Here is an 11,634-nt window from a genome sequence, read left to right on the forward strand (position 1 = left end):
CAGCCAGGCCCTCTGCAACTCAGAGAGGTCCTCTGCAACTCAGCGAGGCCCTCTGCAACTCAGCGAGGCCCTCTGCAATTCAGTGAGGCCCTCTGCAACTCAGACAGGCACTCTGCAACTTAGGGAGGCCCTCTGCAACTCAGCGAGGCCCTCTGCAACTCAGAGAGGTCCTCTGCAACTCAGCGAGGCCCTCTGTAACTCAGCGAGGCCCTCTGCAATTCAGCGAGGCCCTCTGCAACTCAGACAGGCCCTCTGCAACTTAGGGAGGCCCTCTGCAGTTCAGCGAGGCCCTCTGCAACTCAGCGAGGCCCTCTGTAACTCAGCAAGGCCCTCTGCAATTCAGCCAGACCCTCTGCAACTCAGCCAGGCCCTCTGCTACTCAGCAAGGCCCTCTGTAACTCAGGCAGGCCCTCTGCAACTCAGCGTGACCCTGTTTCCAAACATTTACAAAGGACAGGGTTTTGAGAAGTTAAAGAAAGAAAGAAAGAAAGAAAGAAAGAAAGAAAGAAAGAAAGAAAAGTGAGAAATTATAGAAATGAACAGAGAGACCAGTGACAGAAAGTAAGACAGGCGGGCCGATGAGATGGCCCAAGATGGAGAGTCCAGTATGAGCTGGTGCCAGCCAAGCCCGGCGGATTTGGCGTCTGAGGCTCAGAACCAGGGGTTACTGTTTTCAGGTCCACCCAGAAGACACATATCCCAGGAGGCCGGTATCTAGGATGCTCTCCGGGGCTCTGGGAGTCAGGACAGTGCGCCCCACACCCCACCGCGCCACGTCGGGGGTCCACGCTCCCCTGACCCCCCAAGCCTCCGCTTCCTCGGGGGCGGGTGCCAAGTGGGGTTCCCCACAGAGCTAACTTTGCAGTTCCCTTGGCAGCGGGGCGCACCTGGTCTCCCCGAGCCACCGGCGCCCTTAGGTAACTATTATTAGCAGCGCACCCCAGACCCTGCAGCCCAGGCCTCCCGACCCCGCGGAGCCAGGCCACTCCCCGCCCGTTACCTGCGGCCACCGCGACCCGTCCCGGGCCCAGCCTCCCCGCGGCGGTGCAGCCGCAGCGCCCCAGCCCGGCCGGGCCCGGGCTGCCTCGGCGGCGGCGGCGGCGGCGGCGCGCCGGGGCTCAGGGGAGGGGGCTCGGCGGCGGGGGCAGAGCCGAGCTCCAGGCGGCGGCGGCGGCGGCGGCGGGGCGTGAGCGCGGGCTGCGGGGGGCTGCGGGCGGCGGCGGCGGCGGCGGCGCGGGGCTGTCCGGGGCGCGGGGAGTGGCCGTGGCCTCCTGCGCGCACCATTGCTGAGATGGCGGCGGCGGCGGCGCGGCGGCGCGGGGGGCCGGAGCCGGGCTGAGCCGGGCTGCGGTGCGGGGATCGCGGGGTGGGCTGCGGGCCGGGGAGGGCCTGGTGCGGGCGCGGCGGGAAGGCGAGGCCCGGGCGTGCAGGCCCGGGGAGGCCCGGGGGCCCGGGGCGCGCAGGCCGGGGCCCTGGGCGCGGGGCGCGCACGAAGGCCGCCGGGGAGGTCCGTGCACCGGGCGGGGAGGTCCGTGCACGGGGCGGGGAGGTCCGTGCACCGGGCGATGGCCAACGCGAGCGAGCCGGGCGGCGGCGGCGGCGAGGCGGCCGCGCTGGGCCTCAAGCTGGCCACGCTGAGCCTGCTGCTGTGCGTGAGCCTGGCGGGCAGCGCGCTGTTCGCGCTGCTCATCGTGCGGGAGCGCAGCCTGCACCGCGCGCCCTACTACCTGCTGCTGGACCTGAGCCTGGCCGACGGGCTGCGCGCGCTCGCCTGCCTGCCGGCCGTCATGCTGGCGGCGCGGCGCGCCGTGCCCCCGGGCGCGCTGGGCTGCAAGCTGGTGGCCTTCCTGGCCGCGCTCTTCTGCTTCCACGCCGCCTTCCTGCTGCTCGGCGCGGGCGTCACCCGCTACCTGGCCATCGCGCACCACCGCTTCTACGCCGAGCGCCTGGCCGGCTGGCCCTGCGCCGCCCTGCTGGTGTGCGCCGCCTGGGCGCTGGCGCTGGCCGCGGCCTTCCCGCCCGTGCTGGACGGCGGCGGCGGCGAGGGCGAGGACGCGCCCTGCGCGCTGGAGCAGCGGCCCGACGGCGCCCCGGGCGCGCTGGGCTTCCTGCTGCTGCTGGCCGCCGTGGTGGGCGCCACGCACCTGGTCTACCTGCGCCTGCTGCTCTTCATTCACGACCGCCGCAAGATGCGGCCCGCGCGCCTCGTGCCCGCCGTCAGCCACGACTGGACCTTCCACGGGCCCGGGGCCACGGGCCAGGCGGCCGCCAACTGGACGGCGGGCTTCGGCCGCGGGCCCACGCCGCCCGCGCTCGTGGGCATCAGGCCGGCCGGGCCGGGCCGCGGCGCGCGGCGCCTGCTGGTGCTGGAGGAGTTCAAGACGGAGAAGCGGCTGTGCAGGATGTTCTACGCCGTCACGCTGCTCTTCCTGCTGCTCTGGGGGCCCTACGTGGTGGCCAGCTACCTGCGCGTGCTCGTGCGGCCGGGCGCCGTGCCCCAGGCCTACCTGACCGCCTCGGTGTGGCTCACCTTCGCCCAGGCCGGCATCAACCCCGTGGTGTGCCTCCTCTTCAACCGCGAGCTGCGGGACTGCTTCAGGGCGCAGTTCCCCTGCTGCCAAAGCCCCCAGGCCCGGCAGGCCGCTGCGCTGCCCTGCGACCTCAAGGTCATCGGCCTGTGAGGCCCACGCCGCCCGCCAGCCGGGTCCCCCTCCCGGCCTCGCTTCTCCGCCTCCTGCCCTCCGCTGCTCTGCTCGGGGATTTTCTAAGCTGCCTTCAACGTGACTTTTCGTGGTGGGCCCCCGACGACGGCTGGGATGGCACAGGATCCTCCTCGTTGGGGGGCGAGGAGGGGGACTCGAGGTCCCCGGCCCCTGTATGTGTGTCTCTTCCAGAACTTTTTTGCACTGGAACTGACAGATCTTCTTCCTCGTGCGAGCTCTTTGTTTTTTCTTTTTTTCTCTCTCTCTAAGTAATTTTCTTCCGCAAGGTTTCCTAAACATCACCGGCCGGTTTTCTACAGAAGCTATTTTTGACAACCCCGGTGGCATTACGGATGGCAAGACAGGAGGCCAAGCCAGGGGGAGCTTCGTGCTTACCTGCCTTCAGGGTCTTCTGTTGGAAGCAGGAGGAAGGGACATTGTCTTAACCCTGCAGAATGACAGACCCAGGGTCGCTTGTGCTGTGCTGGTCCTTCGGAAGTGTTGAGGAGATCAGTGACTCCGTATTGAACCTAAAATATAAAAATGAGAGTCAGAGCCCGGCGTGGTGGCACTTGCCTGTCATCCCAGCGCTTGGGAGGCCAAGACAGGAGGAACGCAGGTTGAGGCCAGACCCAGCAATTTATTGAGACCCTGTTTCAAAATTTTAAAAAACATGAAATAGGACTGGGGGTATAGCTCGGAGGAAGAAAGCCCCTGGGTTCAATCCCCAGTGTCAAAGGAAGAAAGGAAGGAAGGAAATAAGGAAAGAAAGGAAGGAAGGAAGGAGAAATGGAGTTAGTAGGAAGGCAGTCATTTCAAATGCAGCTAAGTTACAAGGTCAGTTTCTAGTCTGTACTAAGGAAGTAGACAACAGACTCTCTGTATTATATGCTAATCTTGGATGGAAACATTTCTGTAGAACTGTAACTTCTAAAGATCCTTCTAAAAGGTGTTTGGTTAGTAACTGTGGAGAAAGTAACAGTGTTGCATGAGTTAGTGTGTACTGATTGTGTAGTCTGGCTCTGAGAAGCAAAATATGACACGGAAATTGTTTAGGAGCTGGGTGTGCGGGCGCACGCAGATCACCCCAGGCCTCGGGAGGCGGAGACAGGAGGATCGCAGGTTCGCGGCCAGCCTCCGCAATTTGGCGAGGCCCTCCGCAGTTTAGCGAGACCCTGTTGCAAAATAATAAAATGGGGCTGGGGCTGTAGCTCAGAGGTAGACTGCCCCTGGGTTCTATCCCCAGTATCACACACACACACACACACACACACACACACACACACACACACACAGTTTAGGTCTTTTTTTCTGCCAATAAAAGTTAAACTACTTTTCACAGGAACAGCTTGCGCTCTGAGAAGCTCGGTTTTGTTCTGTCTTAGGAAGCTTCTTCTGCCTCGAAGCTGGTTCTGTTGTTCCTGGTGTAAAGGATTGGGACGTAATGATGCACTTTGTCCAGAAACAACACATTTCCTTAGAGTGTTTGCTCCGTGGAGCCGTGCGGTCCTGCAGCTGCTTGTTTTTTTAATGACTAACAAGAACTATATCACTTTAAATATTGTCAGACGTCGTCACTTGAAGCTGAGAGGCTACATTCTGCAAGTACTGTCTAATATTTTTGGCTTAAAATTCTCCGTTTTTATTAATGTCCCTTCCGTTTTGAGGATTTCTATCTGTATTTCTCTTTGCATTATACAAATATACCAGTATTTTCATTCTGGAGTGGCGGTCCTGTCCTTGGAGGCTGGGTTGATACTGATGTGCGGCTATGTCTGTTACTCATTTTCTGTACCTTTCTAGTGCTTGAAGCTGAGTTTCAGATTTCCTAGCTTGAACATTCACATTTCCAAGACAATCTTCTGGAATCTGTGTGCAAGATAGAAATCTGCCCAACTCCTCTTTAAAGGGAACAAACAGTAAACATATATAATTATTTAAAACTTTTTTCTTTTTTGGTGGTACTAGGGTTCCTGGAAACCCTTCTACCTCTGGGCTACACTCCCAGACCTATTTTGTATTTTTATTTGGAAACAGGGTCTCTGAAGCCACTGCGCTTGACTTCGCACCTGCACGATCCTCCTGTCTCCGCCTCCCAAGCACAGGGATTACAAGAGTGTGCCACCACGCCTGGCAAAACTTTTTTTAAGAGACCGGAGGATTGAGGTTCACAGACAGCCTCAGCTACTTAGTGAGGTCCTCTTCAACTCAGTAAGACCCTGTTTCAAAATAAAGAATAAAAAATAGGGCAGGGAGTGGAGCTCGGAGGTCAAATGCCCCTGGGTTCCATCACCAGACCCGCAAAAAAAAAAAAAAAAAAAGAAAAAGAAAAAAGTGTGGCCTGGGGGTATGGCTCAGTGGTACTTACCTAGCACCTATGAGGCCCTGAATTCCATGTCAAGAAAGAAAAGAAAGTAAAAGCTGGTTGTGATGGTGCATACCTGTAATCCCAGAACTTAGGAGGCAGAGAAAGAAAGATCACAGGTTCAAGGCCAGCCTTAGTAACTGAGCAATACCCCATTAGAAAATAAAAAATAAAATGTGTATGTGTCCAGGCCCTAAAATGCAGAAGACCTGAAATGCTGCCCTCCAGAGCTCATCTGGCAGATGTGATACCAAGACCACTGACTTCTGGGACGCTCCCTGGGGGGCTAAGGCAGGTGATGGGAACCACCTTCACCCACGCACATGCTCTGCTCTCAGCCTCCCGAATGCTGGGGTTACAAGAGTGCGCCACCATGCCCAGATATTTCTTTTTTCGAAACAGGGTTTCGCCAAGTTGCTGAGGCTGGCCTCGAACCAGTGATCCTCCTGTCTCAACCTACCAAATACTGGGGTGACAGGCCTGCACCGTATCAAGCCTTTTTCACCAGTGTGTGTTTAAACTCGGATATCATAAACCATGATAAGAATCTAGAAAACGGCCTGAATGGACCCATCCATCCAACCAGCAGTGACCGGTGCCAACAGGGCAGGAGGGCACAGGGAGAGGGGTGTAGCTTCTCTGCTAACACATTAGCCAGATAATTGGGGGCACTTGGCAAAGGGCCCTGGAACCATAAAGCCGGGCAGAGCCAGACAGATGCCAGGGGAAGGATTTCGGTGGAGCACACAGGGCTAATGAGGACTCAGACACTGTAACAGAGTGCCTGGAAAGGGTCCCGGGCTGGGCTTCTCTGGTTACCCACTTGGAGGAAGAAGAAAAACCAGACACTGTAACAAAAATTGTCTGGGTGCCATTGTCTCCGCCTCTCGGCTCTTGTATGCTTCTTTCTGACTTCCTCTGGCATCTTTATTATTATTATTATTTTTCATAGTACTAGGGATGGAACCCAGGGGCATTTTACCTCCGATCTGCACCCCCCAGCCCTATTTTTTTATTCTTTATTTTGAAACAGGGTCTCACTGAGTTGCAAAAGGACCTCACTAAGCAGCTGAGGCTGTCCGCGCGCCGTGATCCTCCTGTCTCAGCCTCCCGAATGCAGGGATCACAAGCGTGGGTCACCACGTCCGGCTCTTTCTGGCATCCACTTTTAAAAGTGCATTGCTTCACGTAAAATAAAACCACACAATTCTCTCTTCAGAGTTTTCTGCCCTAATTTCCATGCGCCAGTAAAGAATAGGGTCACCGGAACAAAGGAAAGTTGTTTGGTACTGGGGATGAGCTTTCTACCTCTGAGCTACACCTCCAGCCCTTTTCATTTTTTGTTTGGAAACAAGGTCTCACTAAGCTGCGGAGGGTCTCACTATATTGCAGAGGCTAGCCTCAAACCTGCGATCTTTCCATTTTGGCCTCCCAAGTCCTGGGATGACAGTCATGCACCACCTGGTATGAAGGAAACGTGTACTGGCAGAACTGAAGAGAAATGCAAACGATAACCCTCAAAAGATCACTCCACCCCACCTCCAGGAATGGGGCAAGGTAGCAGGTTTTTGCTACAGAAGAGGGTACCTGTGATTTCGTTTAAGAGAAGGGAGGGTGGGGACTAAGGAGGTGCCCAGCTGACCCTGGATCCCGGTCAATGAACAGCTAGGAACTTACATCTGAAAGCCTCAGTCACTTCAAATTACAGAGGGAAGCCACAGGGAAACGTGGAAATTGCATTGTTAAAACGCAAGACTCTTATTTCCCAATTGCATTAAGGAAACAGGTAAAAGGCTCTTATTACGTGGCTTATAAATTAAGTTGTAAATGGCCAGGCACATACATCGCTGAAAAATGGTGTGTTTAAATATTTCTTTGTTCCACTGATCCATTCATCCACCCATTCCTCCTTCCTCCTCTCTCTTGTTCTCTCATTCTCTCTCTATATATGTGTATATTGTAGGTATGTATGTATGAGTTAACGTTATAGTATTGGGGTTGTACTCAGGGCACTCTACCTGTGAGCTAAGCCCCCAGCCCTATTTATTTTGGACAGTGTCACCAAGTTTGCAGAGGCTGGCCTTCAACCCTGGTTCATCTCTATTACCTGAATTGTGCCAGTCTGCCTAGCTTTCGAGGATGAAGATCTTACTTTCTGCCAGGAAATGATATCTGAGAATTGTTTTTTTGTTTGGTTGGTTGGTGGGTTGGTCAAAGTGTTGGGTTCTTTTTTTGTTTTTGCTTTTGGTTGGCACCTGGACAGAGTAATAAGTGTTTTCATATTCTCAAAGATACAGATATGGCTTCTCACGCCAACCAAACATCCTCTTATTAAAAATTTCGCAGGGCCGGGCGTGGTGGCGCGCGCTTGTAATCCCTGCACTTGGGAGGCTGAGAAGCCAGCCTCAGCTGGCTTAAGAGACCCTGTTTCCAAATAAAAATATAAAATAGGTCTGGGAGTGTAGCCCGGAGGTAGAAGGCCCCTGGGTTCCATCCCCAGTGCCACCAAAAAAAAAAAAAAAAAAAAAAAAAAAAAAAAAAAAAAAAATCCCCCAAAACCAAAAACAAAAAACAAAAAACAAAAAACATAGGAATTGTATTTATTATCTCTCTGTGTGTGTGTGTAACTTTGTGGTACTGAGGATTGAACTCAGGGGCATTCTACCTCTGAGCTACACCACTAGCCCTATTTTATTTCTTATTTGGAAACAGGGTCTTGCTAGGTGATTGAATACCTCACCAAATTGCAGAGGCTGTTCTTGAACCTGCAATCCTCCTGTCTCAGCCTCCCAAGGACTGGGAGGACAGGCACGGGCCACCTTGTCCCACTGGAAATTGTTAAATTTAAAATGCATTACAAAATAAAGATTTCCTTACCCTTCTCTTTTAGTGTACAGATTTTCCCACTTCCTTCTGCTTATATGCCCCGAACATGGCCCCATACCCATGACTGCGTGCGAGGCAGACAGACAGACAGACGGATGCGGTTGCTGGAGCTCGGGCTGCCAAGTGTGGCTCCGGTGTGTGATTCTTTTACCCCTAGTCACGATCAGCCTAATTTGCATATCTGCCCTGAGGGATTCTGGGATACCCAGAGCTATTTCTAGAACCTTATTTGCATAATTGTTCTCAGCCTTTATGAGGATGGGGACATGTGGTCTGACAAAGGATTTTTTAAAAAAACAATTTGTAAGTTACTTTGTAAGTTTTTAGAACATTAGAGCCGAACACCTTTAGGGATCTATTTAATAACCTGTCTATTCAAAGGAGCGCATTAGACAAAGTCGCCGTGGGTCCTGGCTAATGGCATATCACTGTTCTTCTGCTGGGTTTGCTCACTGAAAGTTTCTCACTTAAAGTTCATTCCTGTTCGTTGTGGTTGTGGTTGTTCTCTCCTAACTTCCCTTAGCAAGATTAAAATTCATTTAAATATCCTAAGAAAGCCGGGCTTGTAATCCCAGCATTCCCGAGGCTGAGACCCGGAGGATCAGAGGATCGTGGTTCGCAGACAGCCTCAGCTACTTAGTGAGCCCCGGTTTCAAATAAAGAATTAAAAATAGGGCAGGGGCTGTAGCTCAGAGGTCAAATGCCTCTGGGTTCCATCCTCAGACCCACAAAAAAAAAAAAAAAAAAAAAAAAAAAAAAAAATCGGGCTAAGGGTATAGCCTGGAGGTAGAGTGTCTGGGTTCAATCCCCAGCACCAAAAAATAAATAAATAAATAATAAAAAAAATAAAAAGTTCATGTTGAAGACATTCTGTAACAAAAACTTTTGTTGATTTCCTTGTATGTTTTTACGAAGGAGCCAGACACAGTCATGCTAGGCTGAATTCTGTCCAGAAGGAAACTCAATTTGGGAAACGTTGCAAGAGTTACTCACATCTAACTTAATAAAACATAATTTCCACCCTAGTTTTGCTTGTAAAGCCTTTGAGTTTCTGGAACCGAAACACTTTCTCAGAAAGCACACATGCTTTAATCAGGCTGATGAAAATTTGAAGATAAACAAGGAAATTTGGTTAGGAGTGTAATCTAGAGACGTGAAGTCCATGATTTGATGTACTTTCTCTGAGCCTTTTGCCTTAACCTTTACCGTGGGGTGCGGGGGCACATGCCTGGCACCCCAGTACTCGGGAGGCTGAGACAGGAGGATCATGGGTTGGAGGCTAGCCTGGGCAACTTAGTGAGGCCCTCAGCAACTTAAGACTCTGTTTCAAAATAAAAAATAGAGGTGTGGGAGTGTAGCTTGGAGGTAGGATGCCCCAGGACTGCCTTTAGTTCAACCAGAATGTTTGTATGACAATGCTATTTATTTATTGAATGATATATATACTTATTGATTGATGGTGGTGCTGGGGGTTAACCCAGGGGCATTAAATAAAACCCAGATTTATTTAACTTCGAAAAAGAGTCTTGCTAGGTTGCTAAGAGACTTACTTGCCGAGGCAGTCCTCAAACCTGCGATCCTCCTGTCTCACCCTCCCCAGGAATGGGATTACAAGCTTGCACCATGGCCGGCCCAGAAATACTTTGGGCTTTTTTTTTTTTTTGGTGGTACTGGGGTTCCTGGGAACCTTTCTACCTCCGGCCTATACTCCCAGACCTAATATATATATATAGTTTGGAAACAGGGTCCCTTAAGCCAGCGAGGCTGGTGTTGAACCAGCGCGATCCTCCTGTCTTCACCTCCCAAGCGCGGGGATTACAAGCGTGCGCCACCACGCCCGGCAAAGCATTGCTTTTAATAAGAGGTTAAAGTCAGAAGCAGCTGTTTCCGCGCAGGTCAGTGAGTCAAGGAGCTCCGAGGTCCACTGGAGCCGGGTGCTTAGCCTCTAGCAGGAGACACGTTTCTCTCTACAGTGCATGGGGCTCATTCACAGGGACGCCATCAACGCAGACTGTCCACGTGGGCCTTCTTTTGGCAATCCCCACCTGGCTTACTTTTTGAAAGTCTTGTCCGTGGAGACCATTCTACAGGCAGAAGCAGCAGCTGCGCCCCTCTGTGCACCCCAGCTTTGTGCACTTTGCATGGTCTCCCAGAAAAGTGGTTGCAAGATTTTGAAAGCCCTCAGTTTGGGGAGTGAATTCGAAACAATCGCCAAAGCCAGGCATGGAGGCACGGGCCTGTCATCCCAGTGCTTGAGCGTCCGGGACAGGGGGAGTCTAGGTTTGAAGACAGCGTCTGCAACTTAGAAGACCCTCGGCAACTTATGAAGACTCTGTTACCAAATAAAAAATAAAACAGGGTTGGGGGTGTGGCTCAGAGGTGGAATGCCCCTGAGTTCAATCACACTTCACACACACACACACACACACACACACACACACACACACACCACAATCTCCAAATGGAATGGTAAAGTAACATGTCCCTTCAGGAAACAATTTTCAAAATCAAGATTGTAGCCGGGCGTGGTGGCGCACGCTTGTCATCCCAGCACTCGGAAGGCTGAGACCTGAGGATCGCGGTTCGCCGACAGCCTCAGCTACTTAGTGAGACCCTCTGCAACTCAGTGAGACCTGGTTTCAAAAAATAGGGCAGGAGGTATAGCTCGGAGGTCGAATGTCCCTGGGTTCCACCCCCAGAATCGCAAAAAAAAAAAAAAAAAAAATCAAGACCCCCCCACACACACACACAAATCAAGATTGTAAACTGGGCGTGGTGGGGCATGCCTGTCACTCCAGGACTTGGGGGGCTGCGAATGGAGGATCACAGCTTCGAGAACAACCTCGGCTAGTAGTGAGACTCTCGGCAACCTAGCAAGACCCTACTTCAGAAATAAAAAGTAAAATAGGGTTGGGAGTGCAGCTCAAAGGCAGAATGCCCCTGGGTTCAATACTCAGGACCACAAAAAATTTTTTTTAAATCAAGATTGTATAAGAGTCAGTCATGTTTAACTTTGGCATGAATAAATGATCGACCTGATTACATTTTTCCCCACTGATGAGAAGAAAGGAGATGTTGAACGCCCTATGGAAACAAACCAAGCAAAATTCGCTTAGTTTGCTTTACCCAGAATTCCACTTGTAAATTTTTTTTTTTTTGCAATAAACTTGCCGAGGAATGTTTCTTGAACATGCACAGAAGTAAACAAAAGTACAGTAATTAGCGCTGCAAGAGTCCATGTGTTCATGGGACAAGCAGCCTAAGGGCTAAGATCTCACCCACGGTGTGCCTCTGTAAACCCTGTGCTAACTTCAAAATGGACAGGCAGTGCGTGTGTGGCACCAGGGACTGAACCCGGGGCGTTCTATCCCTGGACTGCACGCTCAGCCTGATTTTGTTTTTGTTTTTCTTTTTTGGTGGTACTGGGGTTCCTGGAAGCCCTTCTACCTCCAGGCTATACTCCCAGACTTATTTTTATATTTTTATTTGGAAACAGGGTCTCTTAAGCCAGCGCGGCTGGCTTCGAACCAGCGCGATCCTCTTGTCTCCGCCTCCCAAGCGCGGGGATTACAAGCGCGCGCCACCATGCCCGTCTCCACCTGATTTTTTAATCTGGAAACAGGGTCTCACTAAATTGCTGAGGCTGGCCTCCAACTGTGCTCCTCCTGTCTCAGCCTCCCA

At 52.4% G+C, this 11,634-nt stretch overlaps 1 protein-coding gene across 1 annotated transcript; it reads left to right on the forward strand.

Moving 5' to 3' along the window:
- Positions 1 to 1,565: 1,565 nt before the first annotated feature.
- GPR27 (G protein-coupled receptor 27) lies at positions 1,566 to 2,681 on the forward strand (the record flags this gene model as incomplete). The annotated part of the gene is made up of 1 exon (XM_080718263.1): positions 1,566 to 2,681. The coding sequence occupies one exon, from the start codon at positions 1,566 to 1,568 to the stop codon at positions 2,679 to 2,681; it is 1,116 nt and encodes a 371-aa protein (XP_080574389.1).
- Positions 2,682 to 11,634: the final 8,953 nt, after the last annotated feature.

This window comes from Muscardinus avellanarius, assembly GCF_963383645.1.
Source record: "Muscardinus avellanarius genome assembly, chromosome: 22".
Classification (NCBI taxonomy): domain Eukaryota; kingdom Metazoa; phylum Chordata; class Mammalia; order Rodentia; family Gliridae; genus Muscardinus; species Muscardinus avellanarius.